This window comes from Pan paniscus, chromosome 6 (assembly GCF_029289425.2).
Source record: "Pan paniscus chromosome 6, NHGRI_mPanPan1-v2.0_pri, whole genome shotgun sequence".
NCBI classification, from domain to species: domain Eukaryota; kingdom Metazoa; phylum Chordata; class Mammalia; order Primates; family Hominidae; genus Pan; species Pan paniscus.
This window is the reverse complement of record NC_073255.2, coordinates 108,483,954-108,510,153: the sequence shown is the minus strand read 5'-3', so window position 1 is coordinate 108,510,153 and position 26,200 is coordinate 108,483,954. Positions and strand designations below refer to the sequence as shown.

Below are 26,200 nucleotides of genomic sequence, written 5' to 3'. Positions count from 1 at the left end.
TGTATGTGATGGCTCACACCTGTAATCCCAACACTTTAGGAGGCTGAGATGGGAGGATTACCTGAGACCAGGAGTTCGAGACCAGCATGAACAATATGGTGAGACTCCATCTCTACAAAAAATACAAAAATTAGCCAGGTGGTGGTGTATGCCTGTGGTCCCAGCTACTTAGAAGGCTGAGGTGGGAGGATAGGTTGGGCCTTGGAGGTGGAGGCTGCATTGAGCCACGATGGCACCACTGTACTCCAAACTGGATGACCAAGGGACACCAAGTCTCAAAAAAATAATAATAATAACTGTCACCTTTATTATCTCTGGTATTATATCTTTATATAAAATAACAAAGAGGGACATGGACTAGAAGCCAGTATCATTGTGCACAGTCTCCACCTAACAGAATTGTTATATTAAATGTAAAGTAAGCAAGTTAACCTATAAAAATGTGCTTGGGGCACTCACAGACCAGATGTAGAATTTTTTTTAATTTTATATGCTTTGTATACATTTTCCTAGGATTTGAAAAAATAAAATAGCTGGAAAATGACAAAATAAGTGCTGGCAGCCTTCTACTTCACAAACATAAAATAACTGACCAAAGCAGAGAAGAATTAGAAAACTCATACACGGTCACCCATTTTTAAGAAACAAACTAAGTGCTTAATTATCTGGATTATATGCCATAAACATATGAAATTCTTTGCATTTCAAAGGCTTATTCTAATTGGTAAAAATTTTGTATTTCTCACCAAAGAGGCAGGCAGAGCCAACACTTTGTTCTGGCAATCATCAAAGCTAAAAAACAGAGGGATAAAGCAGAACTGCATGAGTTAACCTTTTAATTTACCCATGAGAACAATTCATGAATTGCTGTAGCTATCACCATTTCCAACTATTTCCACATACACTTAATTAGAGCTTTTGTCTCCAAAGTCAAAAGGTTTTACGCGTGGTAATTTTACATTGGTGGACATTATCTGTATTTTCTGACCTTTCATATATTAGGCATCATTAATATTCTAAAATAAATCATTAAATCAAAAATAAAATTCAAAAATTCACCAGAAATCATAGTGTAGTTATTGTTCATTATTCCAGGAAAAATGGGGCCACTTAAGGACATGGTCTGGTCATTTATTGGGAACAAAAGGGTAAAAAGACATTTGGAAATTTCTGCAGTCATTTCACAGGTATGAAGTTGATGCTTTACCCAAAACTCTCATCACAATGTCACCAGAAACATTATGTCCACTAAAAACTATGACACAAAATACCAATCTTCTTTCACCTTCAATCTAGCTTAACCATGTGTTTCTCCAATAATTATGTAGCCCCTTCGCTGTGGCCAAGTACTATGTCAAACCCTTCCAAACATCAAGAAGTTGGGAGGGGAAAAGGACTGAAACTAATAAAATTTTACTTGGGATATTTTAGAAATGATTAGTCCATCCAAGTAAAATGTGTAGATTTAGACCACAGAACATTAAATGGCTAACATTGTAGTCAGGGACCAAATACACAATGAATGAAAAGCAAAATGATCATTCATAGAATGTCCCCTCTCCAACTATGACCGCCTTCAGCAAAATTCCTATTGTTTGCTTATTGTAAATACCTGAAGCCCTCAATACTTAACTTCTAAACTGTTCAATTAAACACACACACAAACACACACGTGTGCTCACAAACACAGCCCAGTTTACAACAAGCATAGTTCCTGAATATAATTCCAGTCTGGTTTTGAAAATTAGCAGATTAGACTGAAATCATGGCATTTCAGTCTATGATTAAATAAGTCTGTATTTCTTTTTCTCCTGTGTTCAAGGTCAAACATTTGACACATACTCTAGAGGCATCCTCTACATGAATCAGGGAGTTGTTACCAAACTCCAGCTCAGGCACTCTCTGGAAGAGGCCACTCCTTGAAATAAGGAGCCCTCCAGCTCATAAATACTAAGGAGAGTTGCCACACCTTATTGCATACCTAAGAAGCTGACCCAACCCTCAAAGTTTTAAGACTAAAATCTGAATTGATTCCAATGGACTGTAGAGTTCCCCAGCTCCAGGAGAGAGAAGGTAAAAAACAAGCGTTCAAAAAAATTTCTACTATTATAATCTGAAAATGATCACAGAAGAACTCAGTGACTATGAACATAAGCAGAGTTTTAGTGCTCTTTTCTGATGTGATAAAATTGTCATTTTGATCCTTTTGTATAGTTCATAAGCCTGATGATTGGGGTTTCACCTCATGTGTAAGATGTGCCTCCCTCAAACCTTACTACAAGGTCAGTACATTACCTGTCTGACATAAAAACATGAAAAAAAATTGTAATCTTATGTTGGTTGTTACATTATTTAGAATCCTACATTTAGAGCTAAGAGGCAACTTGAAGATCATAGTTCAACTGATTTTACAAATGAGAATGTCATGGCCGGGGTAAGTTAAACGACCTGCCCAAATAACTAGAAAGTGGCAGATGAGAATCCACATTGCCTAACACCTAATTCATCACTCTCTCTACTCCTTTACAATAGATATTTACTCACATTCAATAGATACGTACTGAAAGTTAACTACGTGCAACACACTCAGGGATTAAAAAGTGAATCCAATCACCCCCATACGGAATCTAAACAATGGTGGGTTTTAGATAATATTTTCTCAGTTTTAATATGCAAGTCATCACATGAAGCTTTAGGTGAAATGTTAGAGGAATATCTGAAATTAACTCTCCTCATAGCTGTAATTCTTCATTTTTAATCCTTCTATCTACTCTATAGCCCTTCCAACTACAGAAGGTGGATGTCAAAGTGAAAGCATCAATGATGATGATGATGGTGATGATGAAGGCAATGAAGATGATAATACCAATTATGAGCTATTCACTTTTTGTGAGCCATTATTCTGAAACCTTTATATGCATTACCTTATTTAATTATCTCAACCCTTAAAGGAAAGATACTATTATTATCTCTATTTTACAAAGGATATGAAATTAATAAGTCAAATGCCCAAACAGAGGGTAGTTGAATTGGGGATTATACCCCAGCATGCCTTCATTACTACTATCTCCCAAGATTTTCTGGCCTTGAGTCTTTCCTTCATTAGCTGGAAATGACTTGCCCCTTCTGGATCTCAATTTCTTCATCTGTGTAATGATGGAGTGAGAAAATTATTATTTCCAATGGATCTTCCAAGTAGAGCATTCTGTGATTTACTGATTTGTGATAGTTTCCAATCTCTTGTGGCAGAGGAAGGAAGCCACTTTGCAAAAGCTAAGGATGATTTTGACCCAAATTACAAACTCCAGACCTTTGACTATACAGAGGTTTCAGAATAACAGAGAGAGGGAGTAGTTACAGGTTTGACACATCTTTAACCTTCAGCTGGGCTCCAGCCTCAGGTGTTTTTTAAAGCTAATCACTAACAATAGTGTTTAAGCAAGAAAAAAGGTTTTCGAAATGCCTAATGATGATTAGGAAGAGTTTGTAAAAACATGGGAAAACATAATGTTATCATATCAAAGAAAAAAGCGGGATATAATAATGGGCTGCTTTTTTTAAACACGGAGAAAGAAGCAAGAACATTCAACAGTTGTTGTATCGGGGTACCAGGATTTATGAGATTTTTTTTCTCCTTTTCCTTATTTCTCTCTTTTTATGTAAGCTTAAATTATCTACATAATTAGAGGGGAAACTTTCTTTACAAAGAGAAAAATGGTACCAAATATTCTCATATTGATTGCTCCTGAAAAGAAAGAAAACACTCTCCTGAAAAATATCTCAATAACAACACTACCGAAATTCCAGAAATACATGTTTAGAGGAAAACTCCATTATTGCCCACTATGAAGGAAGAAGAAAAGACTCCTCTATTGCTTCAAGCCTAGAAGAATTAAGTTTTTTAGAGGATGTCACAGGAATGCTGGCAGGGAAAGTTGCTTTGGAGTCCAGGGACACACAGCTTTGTAAAGCTCAGCCCAGGAAAAAGAGAACAGGTGCAGCAGATGAAGCAGCAGACCGTGACAGCCAAATGACGGTGGCCCCATCCAGAAATCCCAGCCTGGAGCAGGTTCTCCCTGAGCAGACCTGCCATGCACCACGGCCAGCCACATGGCCAAGGGGACTTTCCATGAGCACAAATGCCCTTTCCTCACTGAAGCACTGCAGCAGAGGGAAGACAGGTAGCATATTTCATGGAATATGTAACTATTAAAACAAACCAAACCACCAAACCAAACTGATTCATGCTTTCATCAGGCTTTAGGGTAAGCACACTGTATAGATAACACCCATGTTCCTATATAAAAACACAATCTATATACACATGTGGCCCAGTTTACAACACAGATCAATGAGTGTGGCTCAGGATGGTTACAATGAAACATTTCACTCTTTGGCACTGTGAAAACATTTTGTAAACATTCACTATTTCTCTGGTGATTCCTACTTATACTACAAAAATTCAGGAATGACTGCAATTTTAAAATCACATTCAGGATGCTATTAATTACATATGAACTCTCTGCCTTACTTGAACAGTATTTTACACTACTTTGTGGCAAGTAGATCAAGATGGATCTGATATACAAAGAATAGGAAAACTAGAACAGGAAAAGTCAGCTCCTCCTTTGGGAGACTGACAGACAATATGTGGCATTGACAACACATCACACCCTGATTCAGCTGAGGTCTGCAATGAGCCATGGTGCCCAACTTACCAACAGCTCCAGACTTGCCTTAAGCACGTACATCACTCTGCGTGTCTCAAGCACTACCACTAGCAAGAAGGCAACAACACAAAGGCCTGCATGTGTCTTCTAATTAGTTCATTTATTAATTGAAAAAGACATATTTCTGTTACTTGCTACCAAAACTCATTTGAACAATTATTTAAAATTTGAAAATATAATAATGCAATGAAATAAACAGATGTCATCTCGCATTTTAAAGGCACTTTTTTTATTTCTAAGTACAAAGTTGGCAGCTACTGACTTTACCTGGTAGTCATTAAATACATCTAACATTAGATAAACAAATTTAACCTACCTCATCAAAGGTGGTGTCATCTTTCTTCAAAGCTATAAAATAAGAAGGAAAAGGAAACAGTTATTGTGAAAAATTCCAAAGAGACTATCTAAGTTATAGAAAACAGAAAAAAAAAACAAGGCAGTATGGTGTTTTCATTTCAGAAAGTAAATTGTACCCCAACCTGAATAACAATGTTATGATACAAATACGACAACTGCAAATGAAAGAGAATTGCACAGCATGCATCTTTTGAAATATTTTTTATAAATATGCAAATAGAACTATCCTCCCAGATATTAGAAAGAAGCACACATAACTGTTCCCTATCTCTTCTTTAGTTTGAACATGTTTCAATGAAAGCATAAAAGAATCACGAAGTAATCTTAAAGAAATTTCCCCTTAAACTCCTGGGTTTTGAGAAGATATCACCAATTGTTAGGATGACGCCTTCTTTGCACAGAGCCCTGAATGACATTTTCATACTAAGTGAAGTGTAAGTGTGTTGATGATGAAAGACTAAGCCTGCTAAAATAAGCATTGCAGAGTAAGAGACATAATTTAAACATTTCGACATGATAAATTTTATAACAAAGTATTTCAAAAGAAAACAATACATTCAGAATATTTTATAGGAACCAGAAAATACTTCAAATTTACTTTAAATCCAGACATGTGTCACTTAACAACTGGGATACATTCTCAGAAATGCACCCTTAGGCAATTTCATTGTGCAAATGCACAGAGTGTACTTATACAAACCTAGATGGTGTCACCTACTACACGCCTAGGCTATATGGTATAGCCTATTACTCCTAGGCTACAAACCTACACAGCATGTTACTGTACCAAATACTATAGGCAACTGTAACACAATGGCAAGTATTTGTGTATCTAAACATAGAAAAATGTACAGTAAAAATACAGTATTGTAATCTTGCAGGACCACCATCAAGTATGCGTGACTGTTCATAGCTTTAGAACTGGAATTTTTTCACCCAACATAGAAGAAGAATTTCACCTACAGTTGGCAAACATCTAGTTCCTTACATTTTACAATTACTTAGAATGTTTCATATTAAGAAGAATGCATTAAATAGCTAATTTATCTGAAACTACTAGCTGGAGAAATGTTTCAAATTTACAGAACAATGCATAGGTGTTTGCTGCTTTATACCTAATTTAGTCTGGATAGAAGCACTTGGGTAGCTATTACTTGGAAAGCTTTGTTCTGACAAAAGCAATGAAAAGCAAATTATTCTGGCAATTAAGCTCTGAGAAAAGTAATGTGCCTAAACTGAAGCTATCATAGAAAAGCTTAGGATACATACTCTAACAATCGTGAAAAGGTTATTTTCTCTGTTTCATATATTTGTGTTTTCAAGAACAATGTGATTGCGGTGAGTTAAGGGGGATGCAGGTAGGCTGAGGGAAATAAAACGTTTCTAAAAGTTTCTTATTTTTCTCTTTTGCCTAATAAACTAATCTTTCTTTATTGGGTAACCATTTCTTCTGAAAGTGAATGGAAAATAAAAAGATAGTCCTTTGTTGTGAATGGCTTATCTTGCATTCAATTACTTGCACATGTTTTAATTATGTATTTAACTTAACCTACATTAAATCTAAAATAACCTACATTAAATCTAAAATAATCTGTTTTGATAGAACCATATTAAGATCCTAGCTAATTCCTAATGACTGCATTTTCACTAGAATTTAACTTCTAGGCTACAAGGCTCTGTACAAATACCAGTCAACAATATTACTATACTGTCTACTCCCTCAACCCAAGGCGTGTCCTTTAATTAACATACTTGACTAATGAGTCCTTTACAAAACATTAGTAATGTAATTCTAAATAGAGACAAGTTGCTCCATCTGAAAAACTAAACTTTTTGGAATAAGAAATTAATAGCCCATTGATTTCAAATACAAAGTCTAACATAAGCAAATTGCCATACAGCCTCATACCTAGCTCATTTAACAAAGATTAATGGAACACACACACTATGGGGCTGCCATGCAAGATGCAAAGCTACAGCAGCAAACTTACAATTCACGGCACAAACTTTTAAATATACTGTCTTTATTTTAGACATTATAAAAGTTTTGGAAATTTAGCCATGTGTTTTCTTAAGCAAAGCATCCAATAAGAACTATAGTTGATACTACCCCACCAGGTGCAGTGGCTCACACCTGTAATCCCAGCACTTTGGAAGGCTGAGGCGGATGGGTCCCCAGAGCTCAGGAGTTTGAGACCAGCCTGGGCAGAGGGGGAAACCCTGTCTCTACAAAAACAATACCACATACATACATACATACATACATACATACATACATACATACATACATACAATTAGCCAAGCGTGGTGGTGGTGCCCTGTGGTTCCAGCTATTCGGGAGGCTGAGGTGGGAGGATCACTTGAGCCTGGGAGGCAGAGGTTGCAGTGAGCAAGATTGCGCCACTGCACTCCAGCCTGGGCGACAGAGTGAGACCCTGTTCCTCTGCCGCCAAAAAAAAAGATACTATCCCTTAGGGAACTGCAAATATGGAATGAAGACCCTCAAGTTGAGAAATGAAGACAGCAGAAAACTGGAATGCCTTGAACAACCAAACTGGACTATTTCCTTCTTATCTCCTAAGTCCTGACAATTCTCCAACATTCTGGACAAAGAGGTGGGGTCTGGAGGTATCAAGAGGAGAAAATAGAAGAAACTGCAAGTGTATTTGCTATGACATAATGAACAGGAAGCCAGATTATCTCATCTGCACAATACTCTCAAGCTCAAGGTACCACAGAACACCATTACTTCACTGAAGTCATTCACTGCTAGACTGACACCTTACATGATTTCTTCTAAATATTGAGTCCTTGTCCTGAACAGCAGTTAACAGTGACAACAAAGACCAACTTAAGATGTCTTTGCCAGATATTCATCAGGTCACTGATGAGTAAATTCTGACCCAAACAAGAACACAAGATCTCATTATTGATTACATTCCCTGATTGCCATTAATCATTCATGTAAATGTAAATCCACAATTATCTTTAAGGATTTCATGGAGTAACAAGCATATTACATTATTCTGGAATAGCCAAGGGGCATATATCAAAATATTTAAGATCAGCAGATATTCTATTCAGTCCTCTGCTCAGACATTCCTTCCTCTAGAAAGCTTCTCATGATTTCACCTAGATGAAAGTGGTGCTCCTCCTGTGTTCTCCAACAGCAAATTTCGCTAATCTTCATGGTAGAATCTGTCACTTTATATTGTAAATGCCTGTTAATTGGCCTGTTTTCCCTTAAAATCCTTGAGGACAGGGACCACCCACATTAGTACGTCAATCTGACTGTCAGAACAATATCTACAGTGGGGAAGAGGTACTAAATAATTATTTGTTGAATTAATGAGTCCTACCTCAATGGCAAAAGGAGAGTATCTTTTGAGACACACTTAAGTTTTGGTGTATGAAAATGCTACACTGGTTCTCTCTTAAAAGATCATAGATATAAATTCCATTTTGTAGTTTTCAAATTAAAACATTTTGAAGTTGCATTGGGGAAAATGTGGTACAACAGTTAAATTTTGTGTCTGAACATTTAACCTTACATTTCTCTTTTCTGACATAATGAATTCGTCACATGACAACTGGACTCTAGAATTACACACTTACAGCACAAGGTAACAAACCCCAAAGTTCAGTGTAATCACAGCCTCTTCTTTTTATTTAGTTCCTTCACAAACCATGTCCTTTAAAGAAATGGTATACATGGGGTTCATCTCAAATATCGCAGAGTATAAACTTCCTTTCTCTAGGAGACAGTCCAAATAAGTATGAAGCAATGCATTCAAATGAATATGAAAAAATGTCAGTTTGACCTTAATCATACACCGGATATTACATAAAGCCTTTCTCCTTCTAGGCTAACATTCAAAAATAAAAAAGAAACAAGAAAGAAAAGAGGAAATGAACTTTAAGATACTTAAACTACTCAATAATTAAGTTCCCATTTGTCTTTCTTAGCCTAAATTTAAAAAAAAAAGTGTGAGACAACTGTAGTAATTCCTAAATAAGGAACCACGCTGACACTATTTAGTAGAAAACCATAAATACTACCGAAATTGATGGGTGACTTTAAAATTCAATTACACTCATCTTATAAAAGAACCATAACTATATCATAGTCATTCCGTGGCAGATGTCATAAATTAGAGCACTATGGCTTGAAAGCCAATGTGTTTTATAATATAGTAATCTCAGCTCAGCTGTATTTGGGGTGGGCAGTGACAAAGTCAGCATGATCTCTAATGTGTAAACAAATTAAACATTAGCACTGCTTTATGTATTCAGAATTATTATTATTAATGATAAACACTGACCGGATATCAGATACTTTCAAATATTTCCTCATTTTCAATAGATGATTAATAATTTCTTACAGCTAAATAATAATATTGTACATTTCACCATACAACAAGCTACACTTTTGGATCATACTAAAGCAGCAAAATAAAGTCAGCATGTCTATTTCAAAAGCTTAGATTGGTTAAAGAGAATGAATATGTTGCAGTGTGGATTATTCAACAAGAATAAACCATTCACTCTTCGATCTCCTCATGAAGTACCAATGAAGAAAGGAGGATGATGGGGTATAAACAGAAACTGGAAGGAATAATGACAGCCTATGGTATTGACCTTCACCTTGTGATAGATACTGCACTAGATTTTTCAGGTGTTTTATCCGATTTAGTCTTCACATATATTCACCATATATGAATATTTACAGATGAGGACTCTGGGCTTTAGGGTAATTCCACCGGCTGCAAAATTCCACTGGCACAGAGCAAGCAGCGAAAACCCAGTTCAAATCCAGGCCTGCCTAACTCCGTTTTAAGGCTGGCTACACTACAAAGTCAATGGCCACTTCCCTCTTCTCTTGCTTTCTATCTATAAGATCAGTTATGTCAGTATGATGGAATTCCTAATAATAACAAAAACAATGATAATATATCTTGAACGTTTACTGAGTATTTCATGTGCCACACAAGACATGGTATGCATTATTTCACTAAAAGCCAACAACGAAACTGAGTTGTACATGAAAAACTGAAGCTCAGAGAAGTTGAGAGACCTCGGCTGGGCATGGCAACATGGGAAACAGTCTGTGTGACACACAGCCCACATTCTTAACTCATGCACTATATGATCCCACAGTAAGCCCTCAACTCGACAACCTCTAGCGCCTTAAAAATCCTTAGATAATCAGAATGAGTTCACTGGTTTTAATTTTGCAAATACAATATAAAACATCAAGAAAATAAGAAGATACAGATTTTGTTTCTGTAATGCTACTTTGAATGTCGTTGGCTTGGTATACAACTATAATCACTTCAATATCTCCTATTACAATACTCCATAATGAGATCTACGATTCAGAATCATATTTTCCATCAATACAAGAAATAATCAGCTGTGCTCACTGCACTGCATTCTGTGTCCTAAAGGGATGATATAAAATCCACCAGCTCTTAGAAGACATTTTAACAAGAGTTGGATTCAAAAGGAGTTTCACATCACTAAATCTCAGTAAGCTAGAAAATCCAATTAACTATAATACCCCCATTTGCCAGCACTGTACTTAATCCAAATTCTACTGATTGTCGATCAAAACCTTGAAATTATTTAAATATAAGGAACTTTTTGATTAATGTCCTTGGTTTCTTACTGAGACTCAATTGCAATGAATTATTTAACACAAAACTGGAGGGGCTCCAGCAGAATCATTAGCATTAGTAAATATATAGTTAATGTGTTTTAGAACAAGGCTTAATGGACTCCAGAACCCTCCTCTGTGAAGGTTTGGGTCAGGGCTGAAACATCCTCGTTAATAATGCACACGACTCAACATTTCCCTCTCTCACACTCTTCTTGGCTTCAAACTTCATCTGAATGCAGGGACTCTCCACATGTATCCCTAATTCTGAAGAGTGAAATTAATATCCAATACATGCAATAAATAAAACTAAAGATTGGTTTCATACCATAACTTTACAGTCATCTTGGGAAAGATTTTGCATACCAACACAAAATTTTAAGTCGAAAGACAAAAAAAAAAAAAAAAAAAAACTTGGCTAAATTTCGATCCATTGTACTCTCTCACTTAAAGAAAGTTTGCATATCTTACAATGAATGGATGGAAGGATATCTGTAACACTCATGTGCATCCCAGGGTTTTATTTTAAGGAATTAAGTACCTTTACGTTTAATTTGCATTAACACCTTCGTTAACATGGATGACATTTAAAACAAGTGAAACAAAGACTAGGCAGCTTCCTAGGGACTCGCAGGGGTTATTTTTTGTGTCTATAGCATTCTCTTGCTCAGGGCAGTTACATGTTATCAGTGAAAGTTGTGACAGTAGGGGAGGCAGCTAACTCTTCAGGTTAAAAGGGGTTTTTTATGCCCAATACTCAAAATCTAACAAACCCATTCCACGTGATACTGCTGTCACCCTATTACAACCTGTGACATGCATTTATTCGTCACTGTCCTAAACACTGTTGGTCAGTTGGTTTGTTGTTTGGTTTAAAGACAACAGCCCCTGAGCTCTATTAAATGGAACAAGTTCGAGAGACATTCCTAAATGTCCAGACAACTCCACAGCGCGCATTTCTCTCCAGCAGCGGGAAGATTCCGAGACCTCGAGACTGAACACCCAAATCTCGCTTTCCAGGACCCGAAGTACCGAACAATAGGTCCCAAGGTAACTGTCCCACTTCCCTTTAGGTTGGATACGTTAAACAATACCAGGGCACAGTCTAACGTTTCACCAATTTCCAAAGCTAAATTACTGACTAAACGCCCAATATCAAAGCCTGTGCGCAAAAAAATAACAAGTGGCCCAAGCAGCCGCGCAGCCCCTTGCGCGGTGGGGGCCGAGGGGTCCCCTCGCCCGTCCCCCACGCGCGCGAAAGGGCGAGCACTAGTGGCGGAGGAGGGGAGAACCCATATTGTAGGCTTGAGAGAATCTACAAATGAACCCCCAGATCCTGAGGAAGAGGGGTCTCTTTCCTTTACGTCCTTGCCCTCCCCCGGGTCCCTAGCACTGTGCCCTCGATCCCCGCCTACAACGCACCCCACGCCAGCCCCGCTGGCAGCTGCATGGCTGGTGCCAGGAACGCGGCGGGGGCGCAGGCCGAGGGGAGCGGGTGCTGGGGGGGCCGGGGGCAGCGCGCTACTCACCAATGCGACTGAAACTCTCCGACAAAGTTCTCCGCAACTTCTTCATCTTGCCGATCTTCTCGGCCGGCTGCGGCTCAATGAGGTCACACATCTGGGCGACGCGGGGCCCCGGCAACTTCCCCAAACTGGTCCAGGCACAGCTCAGACAACGGCGAGGGCGCGCGCCGCGGGGAAAGCGGCGCCTCCTCCTCCACCACCTCCTCGGCGGGCCGGGAAGCGACGCGCAGGTCTAGGGAGGCGAGCAGCAGGCAGGCGGCGGACGGCAGGCTCCGCTCCGGCCTGGGCCGCAGCTGGGCGGGCGGGGGCGGTTTACGTGGTGCCGGGGGCGGCCGCGCTCGCCGCCGCCGTGGTGGCCCCGCGCCGCGCCGCCGCCGCCCGGCTCATTTTCCCTCCTTTGTAACGGAGAGAAGCGCGGCCGGCAGGGGGAGTGGTGCGGCCGAAGGAGGAGGCGGGGCGGGCCGGGTACAAGGTGCGGGAGTCGCCTGGCGCCGAGTGCGCGGGGCGAGGGCGAGTGGGCCGGCGGGAGAAGTTCTCAGCCCAGAGTTGCGGGCGCAGCGCAGAAAGAGCCGCGGCGCGGAACCGCCAGCCTGACAGCTCCTGCTGCCCTCCTGCTGCCGCCGCCACGCCCCTCCCTCGACGAAGGCCCCTGGGCGCGGGATCCTAGCACGACCTCGGCTCCCCGCTCGCCTCCCGCGTCCTCCGCGGCCCTCTGTGTCTGGCTCGCGCCCCGGCGGCGCCCCCTCCCGGCCGCGCCCCCTCCCGGCCGCCCCCGCGCTCCTCCCCCGCCCCGCCCTCGCGCGGGAGGATCGCGAAGGGACCGGGGTGGGAGCGGGCAGCGTCTGGGGACAGCGTGTTGGGCTGTGGGGAGGTTACCGAAAGGAAACGGGCCAAGTCCAGTTGTTTGAGCGGTTTTCTCCTTCCACGAGCGCGTGTGAAAAAGCGCGGAGTTGGGTGGAGGGCAGCTGCCAGGACTGCCTCCTGGACTGGGTGCGATAAGGCCTTAGGGATGCATTCAGATGTAGGGTGCCTTATTTTGGGCCGAGAAAGCTGTCAAGTGAAAGATCCAAGGGGAAAGGTGGGCCTGGATTTTGTTGTTGTTGTTTGCGGTGGGTTTTTTGTTTGTTTTGAGGTCAAGTGCAGAAGCAGCCGAAGCTTCAACTGTAACCCTCCATAAGGCAGGGATCATGCTGTTTCCCTCATCCTTGTCTCTGATCTTGGTGACACATGTAGGTGATTTCTGATAGGAATACCCAGTTCTGCAGTAAATAGCAGACACAGCCCTTGGTCTTTTTCTATTAAATTCTTAGAATATATTTCTGAATTGGGAGACTTAAAGGCTAAACAGATTCCGACCTCCTTTTCCCCCACCTCAAAAACAGAACTTTAAAAAGGAGTGGGGGAGGTGTTTATAAAATCCCAGGACAAACAGTTCCAGCAGCGAACACACATCGTCTTCATTCTGAAAAAACCTGGTGCGGCGTGAGTTCCAAACGTCAGTCTCCCAGGGGAGAGAGAAGGAAGGTGGGGGAGGGCTTGATTGTGTTGATTTGGGGCCAGCAAACTCCTTATGAATAGAAACGTTAGTAATCTTGAGTCATTTGGCTGTGTAAGTAATAAGAGCTTGTGAGGGTGTGACAATGCTGTTTGGCTTGTAGGAAATTTTGGGGAGTTTATGTTTTGTTAAAAGATTTTTATCTTAAAAACTAGCCCCCTGCCTTCCTTAAATTGTGAGGTAAAACAGTGATTTGTTCCGCCCTACACTGAGCACATTGTAGGATCTTGATAGATTGCGGATGATAAAAGACAGGAAGTCAAGCTAAGTGGGGAGCAGAGGGGGGCAAGGAATTCGCCAGGAAAGACCATATGAGTTAAAACGCAAAGCTGTTGGATCCTGGCTGCCATGTCTAGATAATTACAGACAGCACCAAGGGTGGCCTCATACCGGAAAAAAGTTTGACTTTTACCACTTCCTCAGGTTTGTTAGGGAGAAAGTTTTCAGCAGTTATGAATGAAAAGACAAATGCAACCAATCAAAACACTAATGGGTTGTACGAGTCAACAAACACGAAGAAATATTAATTTAACGAACTTTCACTATTATACACCTGTGACTGTTATCCACTGTGACAATGGCTGTTTCAAATATATAATATGTTAAATATATATTTATTTTACCTTCGCAGTATTTTTTTTTTTTTTTTTTTTTTCCGAGACAGGGCCTGTCGCCCAGGCTGGAGTGCAGTGGCGCGATCTCGGCTCACTGCAACCTTCTCTCCTGGGCTCAAGCCATCCTCCCACCTCAGCCTCCTAAATAGCTGGGACTACGGGTGCACACCACCACGCCTGGCTAATTTTTGTATTTTTTTGTAGAAACGGGGTTTCATCATGTTACCGAGGCTGGTCTCCTACTCTTGAGCTCAAGCAATCCGCCCGCCTTGACCTCCCAAAGTTCTGGGATTACAGGCGTGCACCACCACCACGCTCTTCCCCTTCCCAGTATTTCTGACTTAAAAAAAGTAGTCAGCTTCTTCTTAAATTATGGTAAAAGCATACAAAGGTATGCACCAATTTTCTTAAATGAGATCAGTGTGTACTGATGTGTGAATATGTACAGGCTAATTTGGGAGAAAAGCATGTTTAATATTTTAAACCATTTGTGGAAAAAATGTATACACATCTATGTGTTCCTATATGCATAGAATATTTCTGGAAAAAAGAACAGAAAACTGTTGATTGTATATCCAGAACAGAGAGAACTTTTCCCTTTGCAATTTATACCTTTAAGTATAGTTTGAATGTTCTAAGAATGCTTTACTTTTATAATAATAAAAATACTGATATAAACATAATGAATATTTTCCTTTTCCCTACCCCACTTCAAAACTTCAGCTCTCCCAACTCCAGAACAACTTCCTCTAGTTACAACAGTATACCTGGCAGGAGAAACACCTGTTAAGCCTGGGCCAAATAAAGCTTGGCAATTATGAGTAACCAACTTTCCATTATATGCTCATCTTGCTCCCTTTCCTGATTATATTTTAAAAGGGCAAATTTTGCAAGAAACTGCAATGCAAAGAAGGACATTTTTAACTTGACGCTTTTAAGATATGTATACTTATTCAACTCTTTCTACTATTATTTGTTTCACATTTGCCTTCATCTTAAACAGTGTAAGTTCAGGGACCCTAAGATATGAAACACACAGTGCCTGTTGCATAGAGAATGTAAATTAATGTTTGTCAAATAAATATAGAATGGATTGCTATCTCTGAGAAGTGATGTGTTGTCCTTGGAAACAAAGATGACTATCCAGCATCTGTGTAGCATGTTTTTTCAGTAGGAGAATGGATCTGTGCCAGTTCTCCAGCTCAACTTCTGGTTTACAAGGTTATAGTTTTGCATGGCCTGAATTAAAGGTGCAGTGTTCAAGTACAAAGAGATAAGCTTATCTAGAGGCTGAACCCAACATGGGTTGACCTTAACCAAATTCACCAATTAAAGGATACAAGTGTATTGGAGTTCAGTAGTAACAAAAGTGGCTGGGGACCCAGGACTCATGAGTTCTAGTCCCTACTGTCTATCACTAGGGGCATTGTAGCCTTAGACAAGTAAGTGATTTACCTATTTTCTTATCTATAAAATGAGGGGCTTGAACTAGATAACCTCTAGGTCCATTCATAGCTGCAAAATTCTAATTCTAAAGTTAATGGTGAGCCAGAAGCAATTACCCATACCTACAGTCTCAGCTACTCAGGTGGCTTAGGTGGGAGGATCTCTTGAGCCCAGGAGTTTAAGACCAGCCTGGGCAACACAGCAAGACCCCATCTCTAATAGATAAATAAAATGTAATGATGAAATTTTCCCTCTTCCATCTTATATACTATAGATAGATATATTAATGAAGAGTAAGTCATACACAAATAAGATGGACAAGGATTCATTGCCAAAAATTATGTGAAATTTAAGATACATCATTTCTAGTCACATTACATATACATTAGGCTTTTATTATAAAATAAAATATGGATATTTTCCACATAAGAAAAATATCAGGCTAGTATGCTGGCAGTAGATTATAAGGGAAAGAATCCTAATTTAAGTAAGATAAAATATAAAGGATTTAATTAGAATCCAAAATTCCAGCAAAAGCAGACTTATTGATCTGAAACAGTTTTTAAAATATTATCAGAGAAAAGAAATCCATGAAACAAGGATACCAAGAACATGAAGAATAGAGCTGGAAAATGAGTTTCAAAAAGATATGTTTATAATGTAAAGTTTTAGAATTTAGCCAAAGCATAGATAGTTAAAGATTAAGACATAGTGCCAGAGTATAATTATTAAAGTGGTAGACATTTACATTATTAAATAGCCTCTTAGAGCTCTAAATAGTCAACCTATTTAACTAGTTTTAGGATCAAATTTATCCTTTTTGAACACATCAGGAACTGAAGTAACACAAGGTTAAGTGACTTGTACAAAGTTCTCAGTGAGTCATCAGTAAAATTGGTACATTGACTCTAAAACTCTTGTCACCAACACTTATGTTCCAACCATTGGACAGTATCCAAACTTAAAGAGTTCTTTTTTTTTTTCTTTGACAAAGAGCAAATTGAAATCAGAAAGGGGAGTAAAATGGAAGTTTCCAGAAACCAGTGTATTCACAACTCAGGTCAGTGAAGGCTTCCCTCATCTCTCCTCCTTGTTCCACCACCCATCCTTTGCCTACTCCTTCCTAATTCAGAGCCTTTTCACGTTTACAGAAATCACTGTCTGCTGACACAAAACCTCCAGTCTTGTTCGAAAATGAGACCTACATTTGCTTATTTTATAGGTAATTGTACATTTTTTCATCCTACATCTCAAGAGACCAAGGGACCTAAGTAAATTGATCTACTTGCCAATGACTGTAAGAAAGACAAAGAAGTTGTAAAAACATCCAAATGATGTTAAACATAAATTAGCTCAGAATAGTTTGCAGAAGATAAACTACCAGCGTCAAAGCATGCATTAAAAACTGGTAAGTTCCCCTCTCCCATTAAACCGTGCTTAAATATGATAATGCATATCATTCATGTTTTTTATTGTTACATAACTTGTACTATAGGCATTTATACGAGAAAACATCTAACACTATTCTAAGATACAGTTCACTTAATAATGCTTTTGGTATTACTTGTATTTGTGGTACAGATGTGCCATTAACTGTGGGTCCTCAGTCATGAATGGCATCAATTTCAATGTATCATGTTGCATTCATCAAAACTAAACTTCAGAGACCAGCCCTGTAATTGAACCCTGGACATGGATGTGAAAGTGGACAGAAACTAAAACCTTAGTGAACTAAAACCTTATGGCTTTTGTGCAGTCCAGACAAGTCCTGTTAAGGACAATTAAGTTCAGAAATGCACCTTTTCTATCAAAAACATCCTAGTCTTTCCTCCCAGGCCCTTTGACAGTTCATCTGCATTCACATGTCTATTCTAATCAAGCACTTACAAGCCAAAAAAAAAAGTATCTATAGAAGTCATATTGATAGTATCATTGCACATATGACATTCTCTAGCTAAAATAACTCAATAGTTATAATTGTACAATGTTACTATTATAACTTGTGGTTTTATAATAGGCTATGAATTAATGATCTCATTTTATCTTAACTCATACTACCCCAAGAGGCATTATCATTATCACTAGGTTACACAAGAAAATGGGCCTAGAAATGCCAAAAGTATGTGCCCAAGATCATTACACAGGTTCCAGTTCTAAATTGACACACACTTGTTTACCAAAATGTTTCCTTTTATAAAGCATTTTGATTGCATGATGGTAGTCACTTCTTTTTCTTTTGATATACTTTGGTATAATCATGATTGTCCTTATTGTATAGAAAGGAACTCTTCTGAAGCAAAGAGAGTTCAAGAAAGTGGCCATACTCAGACAGGTTAATAAATGCATCCAAACTTTTAACTTACGACACTGTATTTTGCTTTTTCCTACCTTATAGGAAAGAAATTAAAAGTGTGGTATTGAAAGATGTACAACTGACTTTGGAAAAAGGATTCCTCTCTAATTGGTGTTTGTAAGTGATCGAAATAAACATTTTTAAACTATCATTTGTGGAATCATTGCTACATACTAGGCAATTGAAGACCTCCACTTTCACCATCACCCTATGAGTTGTCTTTTATGATCCTATTTTACAGGTGAAAAAACTAAGGTCCATTGAAATCAATTTTTTTTTTTTTTTTTTTTTTTTTTTGAGACGGAGTTTCACTTTGTCGCCCAGGCTGGAGTGCAGTGGCGCGATCTCGGCTCACTGCAACCTCCGCCCCTGGATTCATGCGATTCCTCTGCCTCAGCCTCCCCAGTAGCTGGGATTACAGGCACCCACCACCACACCCGGCTGATTTTTTGTATTTTTTAGTAGAGACGGATTTCACCATGTTGGTCAGGCTGGTCTAAAACTCCTGACCTCAAGCAGTCCACCCTCTTCAGCCTCCCAAAGTGCTGGGATTACAGGCGTGAGCCACCATGCCTGGCCTGAAATCAAATTAATTTCCTAAAACTACACAGCTGACCAGGCACGGTGGCTCACACCTGTAATCCCAGCACTTTGGGAGGCCTAGGCAGGAGGATTGCTGGAACCCAGGAATTCGAGACCAGCCCTGGGCAACATAGGGAGATCCCATCTTTACAAAAAAATTTAAAAATTAGTCAGGTGTGGTGGCATGCACCTGTAGTCCCAGCTACTCATGAGCCTGAGGTGGGAGGATGGCTTTAGTCCAGCAGGTTGAGGCTACAATGAGCTGTGATCACACCACTGCACTCCAGTCTGGGCAACAGAGTGAGATCCTCTCTCTAAAAAATAAAAAATGAGAAACACTACTCAGCAGAGTAAGTGTAAAAGTTACAGCAGAATTAGAAAGTCACAATTTTGCAACCCCAATGTAATAATTGATTGAGGCAAATAAATCACTGGATATATTTTTGTCGAGTAAAGAATATCAGCCAGGCACAGTGGCTCACACCTGTAATCCCAGCACTTTGGGAGGCCGAGGTGAGTGGGATCACTTGACGTCAGGAGTCTGAGACCAGCCTGGCCAATGTGGTGAAACCCTGTCTCTACTAAAAATACAAAAATTAGCTGGATGTGGTGGTGTACGCTTGTATTCTCAGCTACTTGGAAGGCTAAGGCAGGAGAATTGCTTGAACCCCAGAGGCAAAGGTTGCAGTGAGCCAAGACTGTGCCACTGTACTCTAGCCTGGGCAACAGAGCAAGACTCTATCTCAAAAGAAAAAAAAAAAAAAAAGAATACCCACATGGTAATTTTCTTAGTCTATCTGAGCTGCTTTAGCAAAAATACCATAAAGTTTGTGGTTTATAAACAACAAATGTTTATTTCTCACAGTTCTGAAGGCTGGGAAGTCCAAATCAGGTGCAAGCAGATCCAGTGTCTGGTGAGGACCCATTTCTCATAGATGGTGCCTTCTTGCTTTGTTCTCACATAGTAGAAGGGGCCAAACAAGCTTCCTGGGGCCTCTTTCATAAAGGCACTAATCCCATTCATGAGGGCCCCACTCTCATGATCTAATCACCTGCAAAAGTCCCCACCTCTTAATACTATCACATTGGAGGTTAGATTTCAAGGTATGAATTTAGGGGGAACACAAACATCTAAACCGTAGCGGTAACAATCCTCTACAATGTAACCCTATACAGATTACAGTCACAATGGATTGGTTGGCTGTTACGCCCTTGCCCAAGTGATCAAACATAGACTCAACCAATAGCGGACATCCTGAATACCATGTGCTTCCTAATGTAAGGCAACAAGAGGTACCCACACCACCTGTTGTATTCTTGCCAAAAATGTTTAGCAGTCACACAGGCCCAGAATATGGGACCTTCTAGAAGATTACTGATTGGGGCTTTTCAAAGGGTATCAATATTCATCTTTGTTCATGAAAAACAAAGCAAAACAAGGCAAGGGTATTGTTCTATATTAAAGAGACATAGCAACCGCAAGTAATGCACAAACTTTGTCTGACTCCTGGATTAAAAAATAATATGAAACCGCACAGTATTTTATAACACACAGTTGTAAAATACATTTGAGAAGATTAGAAATTAAAATATTGACAGTGTATTAGATGTTGGATTCAAGTTAATTTTCTTAGGTGTGACAAGTATTTATGGATAAAATGTCATGATATATACAAATTATTTTTAAACGGCTCAACAACAAAAATTATGTTCATATGATTTAATAGCAACATACACACACATATTGATCTATCTCCGTATGTATATATGCATATATACACGCACACAGGAGAGGGTAGTGACAAAAATGATAAAAATTGGTGAACGTAGGTGAGGAATATACAGTTTCCATTGCATTGTCTTTTTAGCTTTCTGTAGGTTTTTAAATTTTCAAAATGAAAAGGTAAAATGGAACAAACCAACCCAGCTGGTGAGTGGCAAGTCAGCAGGTCAATCAAGTTCTAAAGCTGTCTATAAGTAAGCAGCCATGGTGTGAGTAAAAACTGAAAATTAAAAAATAAATTTAAGAAGTTCTAAAGCTGGTATTTGACTCACATTATACCACCACCTCCACATCTGAGAAAAGTGAGAAAAGTACTAATGTCAGTAGCAGATTAATAAAATACAGCTTAGTCGTAATTAATATTTAAACCAACATTCCTTACCTATGAAGACAGTCACACCAAAGTTATTAGGATGCACATTTAAAGGACTGCTCTATGACATTCTAGGTAGGGACTGGAAGGGCAGGAGGAGGAAGAGCCATGTGTAGATTGAAAAAGACTCCAAGATGATTATTGCACTGCCCCCATCAAGTGAGAACCAATGATTCACTTCCTGAAATAGCAACACGATGGTAGTTATTTGATGAAAGTCAGATAGAGAGGATAACATGGAGGCACCTACAAAGATGAGGGATGAGTTGGAGAGATAAACATCCTAGGTGTGTTTCAAACAGTGAAAAAGCAAGGCTAGAAGCAGAAGATATTAATTCTTAGTTCTAGAATCTTCTATCATAATCTGTGTAGTATTACCAATCCTCTGCTTCCTTGACTGTAAATTAGAGATGGACAATTATCCTGGCCCCACCACCTACAAATTTAAGTGGTCATTATCTCCTTTCCCCAATTTTGGGGCACCTAATCAAGTATATTTGATTTCTTTTCTTTTTTTTTTTTTTTTTTTTTTTGAGATGGAGTCTTGCTCTGACACCCAGGCTGGAGTGCAGTGGCCCAATCTCGGCTCACTGCAAGCTCAGCCTCCTGGGTTCACGCCATTCTCCTGCCTCAGCCTTCCAAGTAGCTGGGACTACAGGCACCGGCCACCATGCCCAGCTAATTTTTGTATTTTTAGTAGAGACAGGGTTTCACCATGTTAGCCAGGGTGGTCTCGATCTCCTGACCTTCTGATCCGCCTTCCTCAGCCTCCCAAAGTGCTGGGATTACAGGTGTGATCCACCTTTTAATTACAAACCAAGAGAAGAGGGACAGTTGATGTAGTTAACCAGAAAGAGGTGGGAGGCTCCATTTTCAGTACTCTATTTCCTTACTGTAAGAAAGTAATTTCACTTGTCTTCATTTGTTTATTCATCAAACACATATTGAGCACCTACTATGTCCCAGGTACTGTGCTAAGATCTGGTTGAGATCTTAGTGGGTGAGATGGAGCATGGTCATAATCCCTCCCTGCACAAAGCTTACAGACTAGTGAGGGAAAATGATGTTAAAACCACCATTTACAATAAAACATGACCCATTTTAAAATAGAGAAAAGACTGAATGCCACAGCAGGGACATTTCACCATAATTTGAGGGTGAGACACATCCTCTCTGAGCAATCACACCTGAACTGAGATCTGAAGGATCCATAGAGGTAGTCACGCAGAAAGCAGAAGTTCCTTACAGAGGGATCAGCATTTGTGGGGGCCAGATGGCAAAGGCAGAACATGGCGGGTTCGAGAATCTGAAAGGCAGTTGGAGTATGCAACAGACATAAGATGAGGTTGGCAAGTTTGGCAAGGGCCAAAAGGGAGACACTTTAATACTTATACAGTAAAAGGTATATATGCTTTAATTCCTACTAGAAATGGCAGACAACATTCATGGTAGTTTCTGTTCCTTCTGAAAACTCACCAAAACTATGATGAATGAAGTTTTTAAAAGCATAAGTCCATAAGCACACAGGTAATGGAAGAGGAAAAAGCAGCAACACAATTTTGGAAATTGGAAAAATTACAGTCGTCAGTCCCAAGAAAGCTGATTCCTAAGCCAGCCATTGGCAAGGCTGAGAAGCAACCTACTGAAAATTTATAACTGAATGTCAAGGACCCTAGCCATCTTTTCTCACTTCCTTCACATAGTTCTGGCCAACAGATTATCCTGCAGTGAAAACCATAGTTGACAGGCTGAACCATATAAATCAAGCTTTCCAAAAACTTTTCAGTGTCTTTCTCCCAGATATGGATGGGCAGGCAGCCAAGGATCTCCATATAGTTGATGGAATATAATAAGAAAAGTAGAGGCCAAAACAAACTAATGGAAAAACAGCTAGGAAGAAATAAAGACTATGAAGAAGAAAAAAATTAATATCTTCAAAAAAAGATAGCAAAATATTATAGCATATTACAGCCATTAAACAAGAACTGGGTACTACAAATTTTTTAAAAAGTAGCAAAGGCCAAAAATAAATTGGACAGTAAAAATATCATAGTTTAAAAGGAAACTTTAGGCTGGGCACAGTGGCCTAAAGTGGAATCCCAGCACTTTGGGAGACTAAAGCAGGAGAATCACTGAGTCCAGGAGTTCGAGACCAGCTTGGGCAACATAGCAAGACCTTGTTTCCACAAATAATAATTATTTAAAAATTAGCCAAGCATGGTGGTGTGCGCCAGTAGTCCCACCTACTCAGGAGACTGAGGCAGTAGAATAGCTTGAGCCCTGGAGGTTGAGGTTTCAGTGAGCTGTGATCACACCACTGCACTCCAGCCTCAGTAACATAGTGAGACTCCGTCTCTCAAAAAAAAAAAAAAAAAGAAAAGAAAAAAGATAAATGAAAACTTCAGGTAAAGGTTTAAAATTTAAAGGAAAAGAAATTCCCCAGCAAGTAAAACAAAAAGATAAAGAGAGGGAAAGTGGAGAAAAAAAGATGAGAAAGGTACAGACTAGTTCAGGAAGTTCAATATCTGAATAATAGAAGTTTACAGAAAGAAAGAACAAAGAAAATAGAAGAGAGGAAATTATCAAAGAAATAATTCAAGAAAATTTCCTTTAATAAAGGAAAATGACTTTCCAAATTGAAAGGGTCTATTGAGTTCCCAAGAAAACAAATGAAAATAAATCTACACTGAGACACTTCATTGTGAAATTGCATAACCCTGTGAACCAAGAGAATATTCGAAAAGCTTTCAGAAAACAAAATTAGGCTTCTAAAAAGAATCCAGTATCAGAATGGTTTTAGACTACTCAACAGAAACACTGGATACTAGAAAATGTAAAAGAGAGTGATTTCTAATCTAGAATTCTATTTCCAGCCAAATTACTAATTAGGTGGGAGAGCAGAGAATAAATGCTTTCAAATATGAAAGGTCAAAAATGCCACCTCCCAGGTTCACCTCTCAGTAAGCCATCAGAAGATTTGTTCAACCAGAACAAGAAAAGGGGAAATGTAATCCATGTAACAGGGTTCCAATATGTGAGAAGGGCAGGATGATAATGGAGGGAGAACCTAAGACCACAGTGCAGATGGATGCCAGTCAACCAATCTGGTGGACTGGAGCAGGGCAGAAGACCCTAGGAGAAAGTTCATCAGGAAAATTACATTGATAGAACAACTGGTTTTTAAACCACATTGATCAATGTGAAGATGGGTTGATAAAAAAAAAAAGAAGAAAACTTTCAGACTGAATTTTATTTAAAAAATTTTAAAAAGCATGTTGAGGGAAGATTTACAAAACTAGAGGTGGGGACAGTTTGGAGACATATTAATAAGAACATAGAAAGCTGTTTTGATCAGTCTGCACAGAGATGGGCATGACTGCCCACCCAGAAATTTATTTAGGTATCCAGACAAATGACACAATGCACTCACCAGTGAATATGAATAAACTAGATTTAGTACAGTAATTAGGGGGTTCCCAAAAGGGAAAGAAGATGAGCAAAAGGCTGGGAGTGGTTTGGGGATTTTATTGTGGTTAAAGGATAGACTTAGCATGGAAGAAAATTCTCCTAGAATGGGCCAGAGTGTCATTTTAAATTCTCATTGGCTTTCAGAAGCAAGGGCCTACACAGGTTTTTTTTTTTATCCTGGTTCCCAGATGTACAGGAGACAGGAAAAAGTGGTAGTAATTGAAAACTGTCAACAGGCCAGGCATGGTGGCTCATGCCTATAATCCCAATATTTTGGAAAGCCAAGGCAGGAGGATCACTTGAGCCCAAGAGTTCAAGACCAGCCTGGGCAACATGGCCAAGACCTCTTCTCTACAAAAAAATAAATAGATAAAATGAAATAAAAATAACCTGGTGTCATGGCAGGCACCTGTGGTCAGGGAGAATTACTTGAGCCCAGGAGGTTAAGGTTGCAGTGAGCTGTCTTCACACCACTGCACTCCAGCCTAGGCAACATAGTGAGACCTTGTTTCAAAAAAAAAAAATGGAAAGAAAAGATAAAAGAAGAAAGCTATCAACAGTCAAACAACAAAAATGGAGTCAGCATCTTCATCACAAAAATAAAGTTACAGGGGAGGAAAAAGAGAGTTATTAACTCCAGAAAAAAAACAAACGAAAAGCAGTACAAGAAAGGAAGAGTACTCATAGCATAGTATACTATATGGCGAGATATAAATAAATATATAGAAATAAATATGTAGAAAGTCCTATCAGTGCAAATACTGAATGCAATATTATTAAATAATGATCATGTTGGGAAGAAGAAGAATGGAAGGTGTACATGTGTATGGGTACCTATGGGGTTTGGTGAAATTAAATCTTCATTTCTAAAGTTAGAAGTTACTGAGGAAAACTTTAATAGCACTATAAATACGTTATTTAGAGATATGGAGATAATTTCAAAGGGATCGGGTAGAATAGCTGGAAGTGGTTGCCCCTAGGGAACTGAACCATAAGAAATGGTGGACAGTGATATGGGAGAGGGTATGTTGTATCATAACATACCCTGCTGTTTTGTTTGTTTGTAACAGGTGTGTATATAAAACTTAAAATATGTATAACTAAATATTAAATGACTAAAAACATTGACTTTGTCCTAAAGGCAAGGGGGAGCTACCCATCACATTGGAGTTCTAAGCAATGAAGATCTGAGCATCCGATAATGAGATCAGATTTGCATTTTATTAAAATTATTCTAGTTACTTTATGGAAAAGAATTTGAGGGAGGAAAGAATGGATACAGAGGTGTCTCTAGGAAGCTCTTAGTTACCAGTACCCTGGAAGGTAGACAGGAAGTGATATGGACCTGAATTCGGGTATGACTATAGGAGTATGTAGAAGTAGATGTGTGACTACTTTGAGGTTGATTGGATTGTGGGATTGGAGAGGGAGGACTCCGGATTGATACCACATTTTCTGGTTTGGACGATGGGTACATGGAGTTGCCATTCATTTAGACAGGAAATACCGAAGGGGAGCAGGTTTGGAGGAAATAGAATAATTTCAATATTGGATATCCAAGCAGAATGGTTGTAAGGGCATCACAGGTACAGACCTGGGGCACAGGAGAGAAAGCTGGACTAGAGATGTAGATTTGGAATCATCAGCATAGAAGTGGCAATTGAAGGCCAGGCACAGTGGCTCATGCCTGTAATCCCAGCATCAGGGAGGCCAAGGCGGGCAGATCACCTGAGGTCAGGAGTTCGAGACCAGCCTGG

At 39.4% G+C, this 26,200-nt stretch overlaps 1 protein-coding gene, 1 long non-coding RNA gene and 1 other non-coding gene across 6 annotated transcripts in view; 2 read left to right on the top strand and 1 right to left on the bottom strand.

The window, feature by feature from the left end:
- Positions 1–26,200, bottom strand: part of CDK14 (cyclin dependent kinase 14) — a 639,321-nt gene that overhangs the window by 594,107 nt on the left and 19,014 nt on the right. Inside the window, exons 1-3 of one of the 4 annotated variants that reach the window (XM_034964409.3) lie at positions 12,273–12,965; positions 5,047–5,078; positions 747–792 (exon numbers count right to left, since the gene is read on the bottom strand). In XM_034964409.3, coding sequence (XP_034820300.1) covers positions 747–792; positions 5,047–5,066 — 66 coding nt within the window. In that variant the 5' untranslated portion in view covers positions 5,067–5,078; positions 12,273–12,965. Of the gene's footprint in view, positions 1–746; positions 793–5,046; positions 5,079–12,272; positions 12,992–26,200 lie in introns of those variants that run through there. The other 3 variants (XM_063606295.1, XM_003809752.7, XM_055114664.3) reach the window with 3 other exon arrangements.
- On the top strand, positions 2,201–2,305 carry LOC112440606 (small nucleolar RNA U13). The gene has a single exon (XR_003028630.1). It is a non-coding gene; the product is annotated as a small nucleolar RNA U13 (small nucleolar RNA).
- LOC117981035 (uncharacterized) lies at positions 6,484–25,070 on the top strand. The gene is made up of 3 exons (XR_010112775.1): positions 6,484–11,793; positions 17,107–17,292; positions 18,280–25,070. It is a non-coding gene; the product is annotated as an uncharacterized LOC117981035 (long non-coding RNA).